The sequence below is a fragment of the Phaeodactylum tricornutum genome, chromosome 6 (assembly GCF_000150955.2).
Source record: "Phaeodactylum tricornutum CCAP 1055/1 chromosome 6, whole genome shotgun sequence".
In the NCBI taxonomy this organism is placed as follows: domain Eukaryota; phylum Bacillariophyta; class Bacillariophyceae; order Surirellales; family Neidiaceae; genus Phaeodactylum; species Phaeodactylum tricornutum.
Window position 1 is genome coordinate 22,897 of NC_011674.1, and position 20,103 is coordinate 42,999.

Sequence of the window (20,103 nt, forward strand, 5' to 3'; positions counted from 1 at the left end):
CAGCATTTTCCTGCCACAAATGGCTCCATACTGCCCTTACTCTACAGGCTTAAGAAAGAGGAACCGCAACATGGGACACCTACCATGCGCTGGCCCTAATCCATTTTTGTCTTGCAACAAGACTACGCTGCCACAGCATTTATTAGGTCAATATAAAAAGGTAATATGGGACTGCTCAGACCTTGAGGGCAAGATTTCAAGGCAGACCCCACAGATCTTTTTTGCATTATGAATGTAAGTCTGAAACGGACTTCTAAAAGATCTGCCGGCCTGAAAAATGTACTTCTTCTTTCTACCTTTCTGATCAAAGAAACTGTAAGTGTTTTGCTGTCTAACATAAAGGATACAATGCATTATGACACAATGCTAATCCAAGGCACCGTGGTGATGACAAAGCCTAGCTAATGGATGGTATTTAAGAACTTGTCATGGCAATCTGGATATTACCAATCAACTAGGCTCCACCATCTACAGGAAGAAAAATCTTGCATAGAGTATGTCAAGGGTTGCGATTCATTAAGAGGCAACAGTAAGCAATCTGGAATAATTGCTGTCAGCTGACTTTGCAAGAATTGCAGACATAGGCTCACCAAACATAGGACATCCACAGTGAGACCATGGATCATTTTGGTATGAAAAGAGAGGTCTTGATATGACTGATATTGGCACATCAGATGCGCCAACCAAGGACAAAGTTTGTTCCATGAACTGTTAGCATTCAAACAAGTCTGCGTAAAAATGACTTTCCATGCTTCACGGTTGGTAAGTCCAGCACAGAAAAAGGCCTCGGGTGACTGACATGATCCAATTCGTAAGCATGGCGGACGAATTTTACATAGTTTTGCAAACTATCACGGATTGTCTGATCTACAGTCAGCTATCATGCTTATTATGAACATTGAGACGGTTGATTGTTTGCGGAAGCAGTCATGTGTTGAACAGATCTAGCAACACGTTGTCTGCACGCGTCCAGAATCAATTCTTAAAAAATCCATAGTCACATAACCCAATTGACAAATTTGATTGCGAACTACCTTAACAACAGTGATAACAGTATCCATAATATGAACCGACCGATGAACTCTTAGTTAGTCTGTCGATTTCACGCATTTGCAAAGTTCTACTAGATAGAACCGTAAATTAATGTTTCCTTTGTCCAATTTTTATGGTGTGTTGTTTCACAGTCGACTCCGCGCACTGGGTGCACAATCTTTTATTTCTAATTCTCCTGGATGCGGAAAGCAAATTAACAGTAAACACATTCACAGGCTCCCTTCTGTCGCTTTATTTCTGGATCAGATGAACCGCACACTTCTTGTGATCATCGTGTCCTTTATGCTCATCACAGCAGGCTACCAAACCATTACAAATCAAAAACTCCTGTCTTCCTACGCTTCACAGCCAACAATCTCCGATCCAAGTGACAACATATTGTCTGGAGGATCAATGCTCAGTGAATCATTCAACAATCTACAAAGGTCTGGACAAACGTTGGGGCGAGAAAATTTATCAGAATTACACGGCTTTCCATCAACACCATGTTTGCCATTGACCCAAATCGTGCAAAGGGAAAAGGAGGTTTGCCCGGCTCCTTTTGTGGTGGTGAACGATACGATACTCGACTCGAGTTTGGCACACAAAGGAGGACGACGTATTCCGCGGATTGTCCATGTAACGGCAAAATCTAGATGCATGCCATCACAGTTCTCCACAGTAATTGACGCTTGGCGATTTGAGGATCATTCATTGTTTGTGCACAATGACGCGGCTGTGGACAAGCTCTTGTACCGTGTTTGGCCCGAATTTCCACAACTTCAAAAGGCCTTGCACTGCTTGAAGTCGGGTGCTGCCAAGGCCGATTTGTGGCGAGCTCTGGTCCTCTGGGAGTATGGAGGAATATACACGGATATCGACAATCTCCCGAAACTTTTCAATGGCACAACAATTAAGAACGAAGACCAGTCATTTTTCGTTGTTGAACGTATCGGAGTCCCGTCCCAGTACTTTATGGCTGCCGAGCCGCACCATCCGCTATTGTACCTTTTGGTTCAAGTGACCCTTCACCGGCTTTATGATCTCAGTGACGTTGAAAATCAATACGTCCCGTTTGTTACAGGGCCAGGAGCGTTAAAGAATGCCTTCATTGCCTTCATGAACAAGCAAAATTCGCCCGTGAATTCGTCAAAATATGAATCTTTTCAGCGTGTTCATCAAGGACACTTCACTGGCTTGCATAATCGCACAGCGACGCTGGTAGGCAAGCAGCGCAACTCTAACGAGTACGTCGCACGTGGCGTCGTCCCACGAAAGGCAAATTTGTATATGACCATGAACATGACTCATTTCGGAAGGGAAAAAAAGGAGCCCATAATTGAATCTTGCTTTCAACGTTTATACAGGCGCGAGGATTTTGCACTCATTGAAAACACTGTTCTTTGGTGAAGATATCGTTCGCTGTCAGAACAAGCTATTGCTAGCAGAATTGGAGGCAATTTCGCATCCGGTAGATGATTCCGAGTGCGAAATTCACTTGGCGATCGGCATAGCACTGACGGCAATAAAGGAGCACGGCTGACTATAAGGTGGCTACGGGCCGATTCTATATGTATAATTTGGCGGACAACGTGTTAGTTGTCAGTTAAATGGTAAACATAGCTCACAGTCAACTTAAATTTGCTCTTCAAATCAATCAAAGGAATGCAGGCTTCCCCAGGGGTTTGCTGCTCAGAGCCAGCTCTTGACATAAACTGACAGTGAAAGTGAGTCACAGTCACAGGCAGTAGAAATCTAAATTTCTTCCGGCGTGAAACCGATGCATCGAAATTTATATGACTTCCTCCGTGGACGAAGTCATGTGTTTCAGGTTGACAACACTTACTGCCGATGCGCTTAATATCTTCGTCATATTGGATTGCCAATCTTTGGACTTCGCCGATAAAGGCGACTCCTCCACCGTCCTCTTTACATACTCAAGGATTGACAGCTGCATGCAACTGGCTTACAGTTAGACCATCGGCAGCGAGAAGACGGTGTGTACGAATAAGACATTTAGCGCACTTCCGAGATCAAGCTGATCACGATCTTGGATATTTAACGCCGCTGACAGCTACAACTGCTCATCCGAACCAAACGCTACCAGAATTCGATAATATTTTGGGCGAAGCCGATCTCACGTCGGAACTATTCGCAGATTTGACAATCAAATTTCAAATAAGGTCCGTCGAACACTGCATTAGCCAGGAATCGGAAAGCCTAATGAGAAGGCTGTCGTACGCTGCTCTTTTGCTTCTTGGAACAGTGGTAGCAAGCAACCTACTAGGGGCCTTGCTGTACAACTCGAACGCTGCGCAAGAATGGCGCTACTGGTGGCCTCTCACAGGTGTTGTATACGTTGCGCAAGCCTACCAGAACCTTTCGGAGAAGGATTTTGGTGGGAAATCCGTTCCGCTACTACCCTTCCCAATAATTTCCGTGTGGGCTAACATCCTTGCCGGACTCTGTGGTATTGGACTGGTTGTTGGTGGCGCCTACGATGCCTTTATGCCTGTATGGATGATGGGACCGAATGTAGTGACCGAAGCTGGTATTGGACAGGATAGTGCCGTAGCTCTGATGTTACTCACTGCGTACTCCGTGTTGAATTGTACCACTTCGGCGAGGAGTTTTAAAGACACAGACTCGGGCATCCATAGCTGGTGCTCGCCCCACTTTCCGAATAGCGCGCAACTACTGGCACAAATTGCACTTTTGTCGCAATTGTACATACTGGGAGACGGCTCCATCAATGCTATCCTTGCAGACGTATTCTCAGCGTTGCCAGTTAATTAATGCGCGTCGGAAAAGCGAAGAGGATTTCTCGGATGATTGCTTACAGTTAAAGACTATGAATGCCATGGCGGAATCAATGCGGCGTCAGCTGCAAATTTAGTGAGATGAAGTCCGAGGATAATTCTTATTGCGATGATCAGGTATTGCAGGCCTTTACCACTTTTGAAAGTCATTCTACTCTGATGATTTGATCGCCCGTTAGACGTTCGTTCGTAACGATTGCGTAGTAGCAACCAATCGCAGCTAAGTTCCCATCCCCATCAAAGAGGGCCGATGAGCTTCCTTCTGGCGCAGCAATGCCAAAGGCAAACCAAGCATAGCCCGCAATCCAGACTCGTTCTTCCAGCCAAGGCTAGCCTCATGTCATAAAAGTCAAAACATGAGAGGTCACTCTATTCCAGTCGGCAGGGGCTAACTCTGTGATCAGTATTGGTCACTGGTGCACAGCGTAGGTCTTCTCCATATATATGCGGAACGCAGCAAAATTTGCTCCGCCATACCAGTGCACACCAATCCAGTCCACGCGCTGGCACGAAGCTTCAGAATGATGCATAAATGTATGCATCCAAGGGCCTCTTGACAACGCCGCCGGAGGGCTAGTATTAGTACATTGGGAGCCTGCAACATTGGCCACGCCGCGATCGCTTCTTTTACAATTATGTTGGATTGTTTCTGTCGATCGAATTCGTTGAAAGCGAGGATTTTTTGGCCGTGCAGTTCTAGAGAAAGGGCACACGCTCTTGCTCTACGCGTTCTTGTAGTCGAGACCGGTTTCGCCCACCCCAATCATGGGAATAAATTCGACAAAAATGGCTGCGCCTCATTGCATGTCAAGCCCCAAGAGTAGTTCTAATATGCATGTGGCTTAAGTGTTAAAACCCGAGGCAAGTTGGTGACCTAGTCGCCGCGCTGACCTTTGTCCCGTAGTGTCATGACAATTCCCTTTTTACCAGGGAGTGGGAGGAACTAAAATAGGTACGAAATTGTGGTGACGCTGCAGTTGCCATGGATGTCAAAGGTTCAATCGCTATTACCAAAGGGAAGGCACTGCGCGGAAAGAAAAATGGCTGTTGAATTGGGTTGGAAGTTGGGATGGATCGCAGCTTTGGTGTCAGTATCCCTGTGATTACTGGTAAGATATTGAAAGAGTACTGTCAACACCGATATCTCCAATCACGCTGGTAAGTGTATTGGAGCTATCGCCAAGGGCTCTTAGGCGGCGAAACAGACGACTTTTTGCGAAGAACGTGGGGGGTTCGCGAGATTGATCTTCACAGCAGGCAGCGTTTCCAGAAGCTTCTCCAGCCACAAGACTTGTGCTTGGAACAGACCCGCATACTGTCAATTCTCCGTCGATACACTCGTCTTGGTTCATATTCTCGTGAAAACACTGTGATGATCTTGAACCACGGTCATGTCCATTGTCCGACTTCTCGCTCTTTGACTTTTTCTATTGGCTATCGTAGCCTCACGCTCGACCTTCCAGAAAAGCAAGCAACTCCTGCTTTGCACCTCCAGTGGTACAATCAAAACGATTTTAGAATCACTGTCGTCAAGGCGTTGCCGCCGAATTGCTCCATGGCTCTTGGGAAGGAATATCAGTTATGGACATGTCTGTGCAACAGAAACCCTGACGAGAGCACGACAAAGTTTTGTTTGTGTCCGTGCTATTTTACAGACGGCGGGAGGCGACATCTGCACTTACGGTACTGTTAATGGTATCAGGCCAACATGACCGACAAAATGCGGATTCCCTACCTACTCCGTGGCTAGTATGGAATGGCGGACGGACTAGCGAGAGTAGCCGAGGACAGACCTCACCTAGAATCACAAAAGCACATCTTTACAACAACCCTTGCAAAACGGTCAAGCAAACTAACCGTAAATACATAAAATGCATCCCGACGAGTAGACGTGAAATCGTTTCGTCGCCGTCAGAATAACTTGCTGGTGTCAAGCAGCTTGCCGACGATTTGCGATTATATGTCGCAAATGGAAGAATCAGAGGCTCGAGCGAATTTACAAGCGACATTGGACGGCACAACCACTAGTTCCACGGCGATGACGGCCGGAGAGGAATCCCAGCCTCAAGCAATATCTCCATCTGCCGTCATCGTCGGTAACGCGTTGACCGAATCGGAACCATCCAGCGAAGAACCTGAGTCGAGCCATTTAAATCCTGAAGGATCCTTCGGGTATGACGCCGATGCATCAAAGCACGGTCTCGATTTAAGGCCGGGTCGCATCGAAGAAAAGTTGCTGGACGAGCTGTCACCGTCGCGTTCGACGGTCGAAATTGTAGACGAGGGCGATGGCGGCGATACCAAGGTAGAAGCTGCCCCTGATTTTTTTAATTACGGTCTCGAATTTTGGGAAAAGTCCAGAGCCACTTGGCTTGCTACTAATCGCGATGAAACGCGAATATCTCCACACGCCAAGCCTTTGGAAGTGGACGAGATCATCGACGCCATTTTTGCCGCCCCTCGGCAGTGGCGGGAAACTACGGGACCTACACGCTTTCCGACGCCGGTACCGCTTCCGCAAATGATTGACATTCTGCAGGATTTATGGGAAGCTGAGGGACTGGAGGTTTAGATTAGAGATTTCGACTTTCCGCGTCGTGTTACCAAATTAATTTTCATTGCTATTCACGCTCAATTGATTGCTTTGTATGAAGCCAGATTGTAGTCCCACAATGTAACTTAGGGTAAGCGGTATTGTCCTTTAGTACGTTCGTACTCCCCGTATACGGCTCCGCATATTGAGCTGCGAGTGCTTACACATAGAATATGCGTTGCGTTGTGCCCGACAATCATCTGATTCTACCGGGTCTTTCAAGCACTCCAACATTGTTTTCTTGTCCTTCTTAACGCATTCGGTCTCTTCAAGACAAGTCAACAGCGAGAGCGCGGCTTCGGAACACGAATGAGGCTGTCAACGATAAAGGAGGGATGTCAGGGCGAGTCATCGAGATATTTTACAAGCCGAAGAGCGAAGTCGAATTCGTTATCAGTCAAAAGGAGATTCCTCTTACCATTTCGAACCAAAACCAATAGAAGATGTCTTACATTAATTGTCAAATCACGCGGAAATGAAGAGCCGATATTTTGACGAGAAGTGACGAGACATGTTCTGCGTTCCTGTACCAACCAAACCAGTATTTTCAAGAAGAAATCCGGACATCGCTCGTTAGAGTTATCAGTTGCTGTGATGTGGAGTTTAACGTGAGGTCTCATTGCCTTGAAGCACAGGCAACAACTGAAGATACAGGAATGGTACCTTCCTTTCCGTTTCACTGTTAGACACCGGCAAAAGGAATACTAACAAAAACTTGAGCTTTATGTTAATAGAAATCGGCTGTATGAATGACCGGAATGAAAATCTCTTGGGATTTCCGCTCCATCGACCAAAACGCGAGCAAGATCGAATTTGCAAGAAGCACCATTTTGATCAACGCTGCCATGAAGTTTTTCAGCTTTTTCCTTCTGTCGTTCCACACGATCATCGCACTCGCTAAGAAGCGAGGAAAGCCCGTCAAAGTTTTTATTCTGGCTGGTGAAGCTAATGTCGAAGGCTACGCATCACTGTCACATTTGCACGATTTGGTCACTGGGCAACACACCCTTAATGTGACGGAAACGCGTCTCGATGGTCCTGGACGTTACCAGCACTTAAGAGATGGCTATGGGCAGTGGTCCACACGAGACGATGTTTTTGTCACGTATGAGCACGAACGGCACTCTGGCTGGAAATATGGTCCCTTGGATGTAACCCATTGGGGCGCCGCTCCAAATGTCTTCGGTCCCGAGGTTGAGTTTGGACATGTTATGGGAAATGCCTACGTTGAGCCAGTCATTTTGGTCAAAGCTGCTTGGGGGAAACGGTCGTTGGCGAAAGATTTCCGACCGCCGTCAGCAACTGGTGAAACTGGATTTCAGTGGTACCGTATGCAAACCGGTATAGCCAACACCTTTGCCCAGATAGCCAACATACTTGGTGAGGAGTACAAACACGCGGATATTGATATTGGTGGAATAGTCTGGTGGCATGGGTATACAGATTTGTGGAATCAGGCAAACGCAGCTGAATATGAGTCAAATCTCGAACACTTCGTACGTGACTTAAGATCAACCCTACATCGCCCGCTCCTACCGATAGTGATCGCAGAATTAGGTGGATCTGGAGCGAATGCATCCCGCCGAGAGATTCGTATGCGCGATGCACAGCAACGCGTGGCAAATCTTGCCGAATGGAACTATACAACGTCGTACGTGCGGACGGCTTCATTTGCTGTACCGTCGAAGCCTTTCCTAGACATCAATACACATTACTATGGCCGTGCCGATACAATGATCGCAATAGGATCAGCCCTTGCCACCGAGATGCTACGGCTCAACCATCTGGGGCCTCCAGAGTTCCGCAAATCGCAACTGGAATCAGATTTGTCTACGTTTGGTGGATTCTTGCAAACCTTTTTTACAACTTGTATAGCTGTCGTGGCAGCAGTATTGATTGTGTTATACAGTCTGTACAAAAATGGTCACATCTCCAGAGGCAAGGTCATGCGACTTCGCAACAGCTTTCATTGTCGAAAACGAGATAATGGTACAGTTTTCGCAAACGGTCCCATCCGAGAAACGACAATGGCATAAATTTCAAAAAGCGATTCAATTGTTGGAGCGCCACACCAAGATCAGAGTTGCTTCTAAAGGATCAGGAAAAATAGAACATAAACAATGACCAGAATGCAAAAGGTCTTGGATTTATTGCAGCAAACAAGAGTGATTCTAATTCTCGATAGATTATAGCTCACAAATAGGGAAGGCATACAGTTTGGAGCACCGATGATTTGGCTTTGTCTCACAGGATGTGTCAAAAAGAGGCTACTGCACTTTTATTCTGACATTGCGTGCATCCATCATGACGTGGCGGTTTAATGTCAAGGAACTGGCAGAAGGTCGTTCGCTTTTCTTCTCACTGGAGATTCTCGTTCACTATCATTTCGTATCTTTCTTGACACTCTATTTGTTCTCTGTTCGAACCATGGTACGCTCCCTCTTTTTCCTTCCCTGCAGCTTCATTGCATGCTATGCCTTAGGCTTGGTCCCCCCGGTCTTTATTCGTCGGGTTCGAGCTACGACGCAGTTATACGGCTTGTTCGACTTTAACCCTTTCAAAGGGTCTGGCTCGGGTGGTAACCAAGACTTTCTTGACGAGCAATGGGAAGCCCAACAAGCAATATTACGCGCGCGACAAGGGCAGTTCACCAAGGAAGATCTCCAGAAGAAGTACAAACCTCAGCCCAAGGAAGATTCCGCTGATACTGAAGGTGTGCCTACTCCGTCGAAAAATCGCGGTGAAAGCAGCTCCTTCTTTGCTGAGGTAAAAGAACCTCCCGTTCCACAAAAAGTTGGTAGCCCTTTTGATATGAAATTTCCCTGGGACAAGAAGTAGAAGCACACGAGATTATTATCGTCGCAAGGTCACAATGCGATGATTGTAACATTAGTAAACTATTAGGTTTTCGTCAGAAATTATGGGACGTCGTGACATGCCTAGCATGACGCCCGAAGCTTGCTTTGCAAAAAGATGATACCCCAGTAGAGTCTTGTTTGGTACTCCTGTGAAAGCATTTCCACGTCAGCTCAGCGTTTTGGCTGCGGCTATCTCGGTGTCTACCAATGTGTAAAGGTCATACCGTTTAGCGAACGCTTTCGCGCGTGATCCTTAGAACGACTACTCCAAGACAGCTCGCTGTCATGAACGTTTACTTTAGATGGTGGATTGAATTTATGTCGTCCTCTTTTGCAGCGGTTTGCACTGAAATTGGAGGCACGCCTTCAACAGTAACGCCGAACATAGATACCGTACCCCCATCGGAAACTGTGGCAATTTTAAGCGGGACTCCCCGGCACTCCTTGAGCAACGCTTGGATTTGAAAAAAGCCCAAACCAGGTTGATTGTAGTATGCAATACCGACGCAATAGTCGGGCAAGCCAGGACGACTGCGGGTATAGTCAGATTCTGGGCGATACACGTCAAAAGCAACACCATGGCCTTGGCTGGCGATTGGTATGCGGTATGATTGTGCTCGTAAAGATTCTTCTCTCAGCTGCTGTCGTAAATCCTTCATAGCCTCTGACTGGAGTGCTCGTTTGCGCTCTACCGCAGTCTGATTTGGGGGGAGCGCATCTTGCATGGCATCTAGTATCGATCGACGCACCGAAGAATGCCGTACAGTGCGAAACGTTTGAGCCCGCAAATGGGCGTAGACGAGGTACGTCGGCAACGTCACACCCAAGGGTTCCAACATTTGGTATAAAGCGAATGGATCAAGAGGTTTTACACTGCGGTCCAAGTCCTGATTCTCCAATTCGTAGGCTTCCAGCAATCCGCGTTCGAAGAGAAACAAGACTTCTTCAATGAAGAGATAGTCGCTGGTGGCGCTGGTGTTACTTGACTGTGCAAGGTCAATTTGGTCGTTCGCGATAGCTTTGCTTATTGGATTCGACCCAGTTCTGAGCACGTCCTTGTTAGCTTTACAAGAGGTCATCTTTGTGTAAGCAACACCGAATCCTCCATTCGGTACCGTCTTTCCCCTGCAGCGAATTATTCGAAACAATCCCAGATCGCTATCCAACACACATACCACTGGCAGTGGTGCCGGTGTTTTCGGAAGCTTCACTGTGGCGTCTTCGGTACAAGCAATAATGTCTCCTGATTCTGTGATTGTATCGTCAGTCCTTGACATGTCACCAAGTTTGTCAGCGATGTCAAATTCCTGTTCCATTGGTGCGGCGTGCAAGTCGCGAAAGAATCGGCAAGGTAGCGATGAGGTGGGAGTTGATGCCGATATGGTGGACTATGCAAGCATTTCGGGATCCACAAAAATATGAAATGGACGAACAAGATGCAGTCGTGTTATTTCGTGATCTAAATTGGAATTGGCCTTGATTTGACAATGAAAATTTACAGTTTGCTGTGAATTATAAATATTTTCCTCCAGGCCAATCTATAAGAAGAACATGACGGCGGATGCCAATGATGACAACAGAGCATGTTGTTTGTTCTTTGGAAGGCTTGCAAATTTACAGCTTTCTTGAAAAGTGATGGTGGTTGAAAACGTTGAGTAGCTTGCTCTTCGATACAAGTGAATCGCCGATTCGAGAAAAGAAAATTTCATTCACTGTTAGCGTCAGGTCCAGATGTAATTCTTGGTACTGGCGAATCATAAAAAGTAGAGACTAATGTATTGGATTTTAAATCCTTGCATCCAGCAAGTCTCGCAGTTTCGATAGCCTTTGTCGGGAAGATTTCCGGGAATGTACTCTAGTACAGATTTGATTTACATCTTGATGTGACGTTGCCCTTGAAACTTACTTATATTAGGGCACTCGAATCCATAGCACGTGGATTTGGCGCTTGTCCATTTTAAGTTTAGATATTTCTGCTTACTGCACAAAACGTTGATCAATACAGTATTTAAAAATAAACATAGTGTCGCAGAGACTTGTTGCAATGACGGTTGGCTTCATTTGAAATTGGCGAACCTTCGAAAATTCCCGTGGTCTATCTCTTTTCTGTGCCTTGCGTAGTGCTCGCACGTGCCGCATGGTCGATGTAGATTGGCAGTAATATATTGTAGAAGCCAACCCGTGAGACCTGTGTTATTCTGTCTATTACTCTCGATTGAAGCATGAAGAGAAAAGAAATTTACGGCCACCCTGATGCTGCGGTCGGAACGATAAAAATGGATCCGCGAGTGCTGCCCGTGCGATATCGTCCATCATCAGTGTCGGCTCGACCGCATCGACGATCTTCCTATCGATCCGCTTCTTCTTCAGGCTCGTCGGTATCCACTTCTTCTAAAAGCATTGACTCTCAAAATATTGCGCCCGCTATTGCGCTCTTTGGTGCGGAAGGCAAAACGGGTCACCACTTTCTCCGCCTGGCACTAGATGCAGGGTACAATGTCAACGCCTACCTCAGTCCCAAGGTTTCGTTGCGCTCGTTGGAAGAATTTGCACATCAACCCAGTCTGTCCGTGACAACAGGCAAGTTAGAAGACATCGAACAGCTAGAGCAAGCAATCTCGGGTGCACAGTATGTTGTATGTATGCTAAACGATACGTTGCCTGGCAAAAAAGAATACCCCGCGGGATGCCTTGTCTCGTTTGTAAATCGCTTGTACCCCATTCTTCAGCGGGAATCCTCTGTTCAACTGCTGATCTTTCAATCTACGTCGTTGGCGACTAGCGTGTCTGGTCCTACTCCTTTACTATCCAAAGTGGTAAAAAGAGCAGCACGAAGACGGTGTGCCTTTACAAAAGATCAGGACGCCGTCGTCCGATACATTGCCGCCCAACATGGGCTGCGCCAGCCGAAACAATCAAATACTATCATCGGACCCGAGAAAAGAAGCTCGGTTGGCCAAAGGTCGATCAAAGCTGACGATCAAAGTTCCGTCACTCGGACCGATTGCTGCGACGATGCGTTACCACCACACTTTTCGTTTATTGTGACACGTCCGACTATACTTCTCAAAGACGGCCCTCCGTCCAAGACGTTATCCGCTTCAAAATCGGTACGTAAGGGCTTGCTCGCCCGTCTTTTATCGAATGCTTGTCAATGCCTTCTCACTGACACGTATCACAGCAACCTGGTCTCTTTCCAGTGGCACACGTAGATCTCGCCGAGTTCACATTGACCGCCCTACAAAACGAGAAGCTCTACAACACGAGTCCTTACGTCGTGGCAGACATCTTTTAGAGTAAAGGGTCAATCATAAACAATTATTCGTTCATATGCGTTCATTCACTTCTACATTACAACAAAGACAGAGCAGCAAAACAAAGCTATACAGGTAATGTAAAATCAGCTCTGAAATGCCAAGCACCGTTCTTGACCCCCATGAAGCTCATTTTGGACATTCAAAATCGATTGTCCTGTCGAGCTCACATACCTCGAGTAAGACAAAAGTTAACACAAAGACTCAAGATACCGCTTGTCTCAAAGAGGTCCGCCCACTACGTTCTACCTATAGTTAGTGACCAGCGTTCTACTCAACATTGCACAAGTAAGCGGCTCGACATACAACCGGAGGTTGAATTACAGTGAAAACATTTAGCTGAGCAACATCAAGGAGCATTCTTGGGAATTGGAAGACTCGATCTGGACAAGGCCTACAATCAAAACCCAATACACAAAAAGGTTGGAACTGCTACTTTTCCTATTTGCTGACATCGAGGATGCTGCTAAAGCATCTCCAATTGTTCCGGTGGCAAAGCAGCAGCTCTCGCCTTTTCTTATTGCTGATTGTATTCACATCACCTTGTCTAGCTGGCGTCGAATCTTTACAAGCCACAAGATATTCGATGCCACCCGTGCGAATTCAGTTTCAGATCGCCAATGATAATGTTGATCGGATCGAATTGGAGCGACAGCTGCGATCTATCTTCGCTATTCGCTTGAGTTCAGTTTTTTCGAAGGCGCTACCAGATATTGGTAGTCTATCACGCTGCAAGTTTGATGGGGTATTGGTCGACACTGAATTACACGAAGCCATTCTGGGCTACGACGAAGACAATAACTACTTGCCGGTTTTGCTCGCGCAGCTATTGATGGACAATAGCCAGGCGCAGTTCTCATTCTACCAGGATACTGATACAGTGTCCAGCGAGAGCAAGATGTCTTCAAAGGTGCTTGACTAAACGAACATTGCCTTTGCTGGTCATGTTTATAAACGGTTGGTTGGTTGTCTCGAGCAGAATGATTTCATGTTCAGGATCGATCTGAAAATTGTTGCCGTTGTCGTGGGAGGCAATGTAGTCGCGGGAGTATCCAACGAGATCTTAGACGTGGCTATTTTTCTCGTACCAGCAGCAATAGGAGAGAGAAACGCAAAGGTTTGGGTCTTGCGGTAAGCGCAATATCTCTTTGCGTGGCTGTTGTAGGTTGTGGAGGAAGCGCCCTTTACTTGGTTTCGCGGCTTGCCTGTCACAAGGATGAGGGGACTGCCTCCATACAGACAAGCGATAGGTCGCTAGAAGTAGACGAGCAAGAGCATTCAAGTAGCAGCTGGTTGGACGAATGGACCCGAGCACTGGCAAGCATTCCATTGCGTAAAATCCAATCGCCCGTCGTATTGAACGCTAATCGAGTGAAACCACGACCAGCTCGAAAGGCGTCCCGAATGAAAAATCTTTCTTGCATTGCAGAAGAAGATTGCAAGGGAACGGATGAGAGTGACACAAACGAGGACGATACTCCGCTGGGCATTCGGGACGACGGCGGCGACTTCGAAAGAAGGGAAGGGTTTTAGTTTGACGATGTTGACTTGGCGTCAGTGGATGACTACCAGCCAACCCTAGTGCACTCCTCTCTGGTTTACCTGTAGACAGTCTTCTACATATTTTACAGAATACTGATGAGTTCCATTATAAAATGTTAAGGAATCGGACATTAATGCTACAAAAACCAAGATCTTAGTTGTCCATAGTTGTTGTATCGTGTGTAGCCTGCGGTTCCCTTCTCACACGAATTTCGTGTAGGCTGCGATACCGAGAGTCATGACGTCTTCAGCATTGACATTAGCTCGACGACTATCACCTGGCTCGCTTAAATTTGATCGGGCCTGGGTTCCGCGCGATGATGTTTGTCGCTGAGTTGATCGTTGCTTGCGACGAATCGGTGTCTTATTGTCGCTGCGCGCGTTCTCTTCAGCTCCGGTAGTTTCGTGCGGCTGTTGCTTATTTTCGTACGACACGGAGGATCCTCTTGGCGCTATCGGCGGTCGCGTCAAAGACGATGGAGGCGATGCAGATGCATCCAAGGGTGCGCCGTTCCGTGCAGCGAGTTTAAAAGCTGCGGCAGGGGGGAAGCGTGCCGCTGGACTCCCACGTGAACTAGGCCCTGCGATCGTACTATTCTTTTGTGGAGACCCAGAAGTCTGCGAAGCAATTAAGCCCGTGTCCCAGGCATCCAGTAGGTTCGATGTGCCAGGTCCATGCGCACTGTTCGAAGGCGTAACCTTCGGCACGACGCCTCGAGTGGACGAAGTCACTCCCATCGACGCCTCGATTTCTTGCAAATCCGATTCGACCTCGTGTCGACGCGGCTGTATGCCTCGTGATGGAGCAGCCTGGTCACCTTGGGCCGGATCTTTGACAACACCATGTTCTTGGTCGTAGAAACGGCGGCGCGTCGCGACGATGCGCTCCATTTTTTCGGAAAAGTCATCATCAGGTGCGTCTTCGCTGACTCCTGCTGGGTTGGCCATGGAAAATGCGCCAGGAGGGGGGCCTTTACGTAACACGCTGGTAGTCCCATTGCCTCCATCTCGACCTGGCGATTCACCAGACTCCTCGGAATAAATCAGACATGGCGAACCATCGCTGCGCGGGAAATCGGAAAAAGCAAAGGGATAGGCCTTGCGGTCGTGATCGTCATCCTCGTGAGAAAACTGGTGCTGTTGATGCAGAACGGAAGCTAGTTTGTTCCACCAACGAGAATCCACGTCAACTGTATCTGATTGGGAGGCATTGATATCGTCAACCATCGACAACCTGCTTTCGTCGGTCGAACGTCGCGCCAAGACGTGCCTATGCAAAAAACGCTCCCAGGAGTTTTGCCGAGACGTGGAATGTATCGCCGGATCGTCCTCGTCGTGAATTGTAGTTGTGATATCGGTTTTTGTGGGAGATACTTTTTGCAAGGCACTGAACAGATCGGGACGATTGCTTTGTAGCCACAAATCCGATGTTTGGAGCGTAGAGTCATCGATTCCGTCGCCCGAACGGCCCGGCAACGACTTGGTCGCGATATTAGGTGACGGTTTTCTACCAGTCCAAGGATCCACAGGGTTTGGATAGCCGCGACTCAAAGGCGACGACGATTTCTTCGGCCTGCGACGGCGTTTTCGGACCACGTAGAGCCCCCCAGTCACGACCGCAGTTCCCATTAAAATCAAAAAGGCGAGAAGCAATTTTTGCTGGGCAGAACGATTGTCTTGTGATTGTAACCCAGAGGAGAACCCCTCCACCGATCCGTAGGTAGATTTGCCTGGCTGTATTCCGAACAGAATTTCGAATCGACTAATGTTATCTGCCACGACATGGTCGAGACTTTGCAAGTTCGTCTGTAAGAGAGGGGCGTCCTCGGTGAGCGAATCCTCCACCCATCGAGCTAGAATGGCTTGTATTTGGTTGCGCTGCTGCTCTTCCTGTTCCGGAGAAGAGAATGGCACCCCCGGGTACGATACTGTTCCAACACATTCCACGTAGAATTCGAGTTCCGTTGCGCCACTCGCGCCGGTCATACGTCGAATGGCCAACAGGGGAGTTTGGTCGTGCGCATTTTCGCTTTGTGGACTGGCTGCTTCCGGCAAACCGCGCAATCGCCGAGTGGAAAAGTCCGATTGATCCGTACTGCGAAAGTACAGCGCTAAATCGTACTCCATAGCTGTACGCCCATACAGCAACTCTGGTACGAACGCCGCGCTCTGAGCTTCTTTGTTCAACTGCAATTCGAAACTTTCCAGCATGAATTCAATCAAGGTCGATCGCATCAAACTTTTCAAGGCTTCTAGTTCGTTGCTCAACGTCGGAGCGTCCGTTTTCAAAAGTTGGGATACATCGTATGCGGGAGGCAACGACGTGGAAAACTGCAAGGCCACGGGGGTCAAATCAAAAGCGAATGTGGTGGACTGGCTGGGAACAGCGTTTTCGGCGAGCGCTCGATCACGGCTTGTCGATGCTGTTGTCAATGCTGTTGTCGACAAGGACCGAGTCGCGCCGGAGAACGTCGTGGCGCCTACGGCTTGGACGAACGGCAGAATCCAAACGAACGAGGGGACTCGCATTGTGCTACTTGTAGAGGAGCGTACGGAATGTGCGGACTGTGATGTACCGCTCGAAAGGGTCAATTCACAAAGAGCGCTGCGTCTAGCGCACTAGTGGTAAAGTCAAGTCGAGTCGAGTGGAAGCGAGTCGATGCACTACTCGAGAGAGCGTCTTTCTCAAGTAGGTGACAACACACAAACAACAACAGAGCGAGAGAGAGAGAGAGAGGTGCAAAGTCGAGTGACAGTGATTAGGAACGGTGTCGGACTAACGACGAAAAAGAGATCTTGCGCGAACGTGTATCGCGTGAAATAGAAATGCTTCCTACAACAGGTTGGGATGTGATTCGTTTCGGGTCTCGCTCGGTTGAGAACGTGGACGTTTGTTTCTCTATGGAAAACAAGCCGTCGTTTTACGGGTTCACTTATAGTGTTGCTAGTAGTAGTGTTGTTGTTGGTGCGGGTGTGTTTCTTGGTTCCGGGGCGGGGGACGGCCTTGCTTGCCGTTGCGCTCGTCGACAGCCACATTCCGTCCCCGTGGTGCTAGGGCAATGGACGTACCACCCATCCTAAATACTGACGAGGCAGGCGTGCCCGACCTTCCTTCGTACACAAACATACTTACACGAAATTACGCTCGGAGTGGCCAACTATGGTGACGAATCCCGGAACACCAAATTAGGCGCCCCGTAAAACGACTCACCCTCACATGGACAGATTCACGACATAACCCTATTCCTCGACCAGTAGGGGTCCGTCCATCCAGATACTAACAGTAAGTAGTGGTAGTACTATACATCGGAAACACGCGCCTACCTATCTATACTACCTCTGCCAAACGAACTACGGTAGATCGGACCACTATTTTGATACTGCTGATGTTATCAACTCACACGTCAGTCGCCAATTTGAAGGTTTATATAGAACAAGGGACCAAAAGATATGTAGGAGTGTATGTGAATGTACACCGTTTGCTCCCTAAACCAATTATCGAGGGGACGCCCAAAACACCGTCTAGACGATCGTGGACTCATCCGCTAGATGAGGCAAGCTCAGTTGGCTCGTGGCTCCGGAGGTAGAGTGCAGTTGCATATTCCACATATCAGAATATACTCCATTCTGGAGAAGAAGCTGATCGTGTGTTCCCTGCTCGTACACCTTGCCTTCTTTCAACACGATAATGTTGTCGGCGTTGCGAATCGTACCGAGTCGATGGGCAATGACGAGCACGGTGCGCTCGGCACCCAACCGATCTAAAGCTTCCTGAACCGAACTCTCGGTCAATGTATCCAGCGCGCTGGTTGCTTCGTCCAACAATACAAACGGTGGATCTTTCAATAAACACCGGGCAATGGCGGCGCGCTGCTTCTCTCCACCGGACAGCTTTAGACCGCGGTCTCCTACCATTGTATCCCATCCATCATCCAAGGACTCGACAAAGCCCAAAAGCTGGGCGTCTCGCGCCGCCTGCTCTAAGTCTTCCTGGGTGGCATCGCGGCGTCCGTACCGCAAATTCGTCCGGATTGTATCGTTGAACATGCTCGCCGCCTGGGGTACTACTCCCATGGCGCCCCGCAAAGACTTTTGCGTCACCGATCGGACGTCCACTCCATTGACCTTGACCGCGCCACCCAGGACATCGTAAAAGCGAAACAAAAGTCGACTGACAGTGGTCTGGAAGAAAGCAAAGGGAGAAGTGTTAGGACGCTTCTCTCGTCCGCAGCGGGTTGATAATGAAATCCAAGGCAGCACCGTTACCTTTCCGGCGCCTGTAGGACCAACAATGGCCGTCGTCGTGCCGCGTTTCATTTTGAAAGACATGCCTTGCAAACCTTTGGTACTAGGCTGAGTTGGATAGTGGAAGTATACGTTGTCAAATTCGACGGCCACGTCCGGATCAATCACGTTCCGATCGGGAATCGTCATGGCATCCGGAGCATCCGTCACGTCGGGATTTTCCGCCAACAATTCCGAGAGATTGGTCAAATCAATGACCGCCATTACAACAGCATTGTAGATGGAACCCAAAAAGTTGAGTGGAGCAAAAAGGTTGAGCGTATACGTGAGGACGGCCACAAAATCCCCCACTTGCATGCCTGGGCAAACCGCTGTACTGACATCCTGGCAGCACTGAGATACGCCGGAATCACAGCCTACCACGGCTACACAGCAGTCTACACGCTTTTTGATGCCTAGGGCCGCTAGCGACAACGCTGCCGCTAAGCAAGCTTTAAGCAAAAGCTGTTGCGAAATGTTCAAAAAGGAAAGACTCGACTGTACGTGTACCGATCCAGCTTGGTACCGACTGACGGCTTCTTTAAAACGTCTTTGCTCGTAGGCTTCCGCGGTAAAGTATTTGACCGTCTCAAAGTTGATCATGCTATCCGTAAACCGGTCGTGATATTCATTGTCGGACTGGACCAAGGCTTTGCGAAACTTCTTACGCCACAAAGTGACCAAGATGGTCCATACAATGTAGGCGAATACGAAATAGAACACGGTTATGGCCAGGGGCAGGTACTGATAGAGAGAGTGTAGGACAGTCAAGAAAAGCAAACGAGGTCGTGAGCGAGAGCTCCTAGTAAAAAGCCACAAACGCATCCCAATTCGTACCTGAAAATAGGTGGCAAAAATAATGCACACGACGATACACTCGATGAGTGCGGGTATGAGCCACAGGAAAAGATACTTCATTAATGTGTCGCAGGCCGCAATGCCACGATCCATACTCCGCAAGACTTCGCCCATTTTCTTGCTCAAATGCCAATCCAACGAGAGTGAATGCAAGTGACCAAAGGCGGTTTCGGAAAGCTGTACAAACGCCGCCTGAGCTACCTTTAAATAAACCAGCGATTGTCCCTCTTTCAGAGTGCTACCGACGAATGTGAGTGCGGCGTATCCGACCGAATACTGAATGGCTTGTGCGTACTGCTGGTGTGCCAGTGCTGTCGACGCCCAGCCCAAGAATAATGGTGACACTAGACCGCAGGCCTTGGAACCAAACACACAGATCCAAGTGGCAATGGCCCGTATTCGATTCCAAAAGGCTGTTTGATCGGAAGGGCCCGTCGCGTCCGGCCAAAAGTACGGTTTGAGGAGAGTCAGAATAGCAGCGCGACTAAGTTGTGCCTTGGCATTTTCAATTTGTTGGTGTTTCGCCCGATTCTGGAGAGATTCCCGACGCGCCGGACTAAGCGACCACCACCACCAACGATCCAAGATCGACAGACCAACGAGAACGGTAACGGCAACGAAACATAAGTGGTCCGCAAGTACCAGTGTGGTTGCTTGGTCGGCCGCCAGAATGGCTTGTGTCGTGTAAATGATCCACAAACCGAGAGTAGAGGTAATCTGCAACCAGCGCGCCACCAAACCGTACCGTTCGCGATCCCAGTCACGACAGTACAAGAGCACTTCCAGTGAAGTAACGATTTCGG

The 20,103-nt window shown here is 48.3% G+C and overlaps 9 protein-coding genes across 9 annotated transcripts; 6 read left to right on the plus strand and 3 right to left on the minus strand.

Moving 5' to 3' along the window:
* Positions 1-738: 738 nt before the first annotated feature.
* On the plus strand, positions 739-2,672 carry PHATRDRAFT_45039 (predicted protein; the record flags this gene model as incomplete). The annotated part of the gene is made up of 2 exons (XM_002179084.1): positions 739-762; positions 1,402-2,672. The coding sequence occupies 2 exons, from the start codon at positions 739-741 to the stop codon at positions 2,440-2,442; spliced, it is 1,065 nt and encodes a 354-aa protein (XP_002179120.1). The 3' UTR covers positions 2,443-2,672.
* A 211-nt stretch (positions 2,673-2,883) lies between these two features.
* PHATRDRAFT_34638 (predicted protein) lies at positions 2,884-3,828 on the plus strand (the record flags this gene model as incomplete). Its single annotated transcript, XM_002179085.1, has 1 exon — positions 2,884-3,828. The coding sequence occupies one exon, from the start codon at positions 2,884-2,886 to the stop codon at positions 3,826-3,828; it is 945 nt and encodes a 314-aa protein (XP_002179121.1).
* Positions 3,829-5,811: 1,983 nt separating this feature from the next.
* On the plus strand, positions 5,812-6,423 carry PHATRDRAFT_34639 (predicted protein; the record flags this gene model as incomplete). The annotated part of the gene is made up of 1 exon (XM_002179086.1): positions 5,812-6,423. The coding sequence occupies one exon, from the start codon at positions 5,812-5,814 to the stop codon at positions 6,421-6,423; it is 612 nt and encodes a 203-aa protein (XP_002179122.1).
* Positions 6,424-7,289: 866 nt separating this feature from the next.
* PHATRDRAFT_34640 (predicted protein) lies at positions 7,290-8,480 on the plus strand (the record flags this gene model as incomplete). The annotated part of the gene is made up of 1 exon (XM_002179087.1): positions 7,290-8,480. One exon carries the CDS (start codon positions 7,290-7,292, stop codon positions 8,478-8,480), a length of 1,191 nt encoding a protein of 396 aa, XP_002179123.1.
* Positions 8,481-8,851: 371 nt separating this feature from the next.
* On the plus strand, positions 8,852-9,364 carry PHATRDRAFT_45040 (predicted protein). The gene has a single exon (XM_002179088.1). It carries the CDS (start codon positions 8,872-8,874, stop codon positions 9,280-9,282), a length of 411 nt encoding a protein of 136 aa, XP_002179124.1. The 5' UTR covers positions 8,852-8,871; the 3' UTR covers positions 9,283-9,364.
* Positions 9,365-9,595: 231 nt separating this feature from the next.
* PHATRDRAFT_34642 (predicted protein) lies at positions 9,596-10,618 on the minus strand (the record flags this gene model as incomplete). The annotated part of the gene is made up of 1 exon (XM_002179308.1): positions 9,596-10,618. The coding sequence occupies one exon, from the start codon at positions 10,616-10,618 to the stop codon at positions 9,596-9,598; it is 1,023 nt and encodes a 340-aa protein (XP_002179344.1).
* Positions 10,619-11,524: 906 nt separating this feature from the next.
* On the plus strand, positions 11,525-13,311 carry PHATRDRAFT_45041 (predicted protein; the record flags this gene model as incomplete). Its single annotated transcript, XM_002179089.1, has 2 exons — positions 11,525-12,412; positions 12,484-13,311. The coding sequence occupies 2 exons, from the start codon at positions 11,525-11,527 to the stop codon at positions 12,595-12,597; spliced, it is 1,002 nt and encodes a 333-aa protein (XP_002179125.1). The 3' UTR covers positions 12,598-13,311.
* A 946-nt stretch (positions 13,312-14,257) lies between these two features.
* Positions 14,258-17,042, minus strand: PHATRDRAFT_45043 (predicted protein). Its single transcript, XM_002179309.1, has one exon. It carries the CDS (start codon positions 16,685-16,687, stop codon positions 14,360-14,362), a length of 2,328 nt encoding a protein of 775 aa, XP_002179345.1. The 5' UTR covers positions 16,688-17,042; the 3' UTR covers positions 14,258-14,359.
* Positions 17,043-17,752: 710 nt separating this feature from the next.
* Positions 17,753-19,765, minus strand: PHATRDRAFT_11674 (predicted protein; the record flags this gene model as incomplete). Its single annotated transcript, XM_002179310.1, has 4 exons — positions 17,753-18,340; positions 18,425-18,753; positions 18,835-19,186; positions 19,280-19,765. Coding segments are annotated over 4 exons (1,755 nt in total), but the record flags the coding sequence as incomplete, so codon positions are not given.
* Positions 19,766-20,103: the final 338 nt, after the last annotated feature.

Coding starts and splice junctions, on each gene's coding strand:
- PHATRDRAFT_45040 (XM_002179088.1), top strand. CDS start 8,872: ATGGTACGCTCCCTCTTTTTCCTTCCCTGCAGCTTCATTGCATGCTAT.
- PHATRDRAFT_45043 (XM_002179309.1), bottom strand. CDS start 16,687: ATGCGAGTCCCCTCGTTCGTTTGGATTCTGCCGTTCGTCCAAGCCGTA.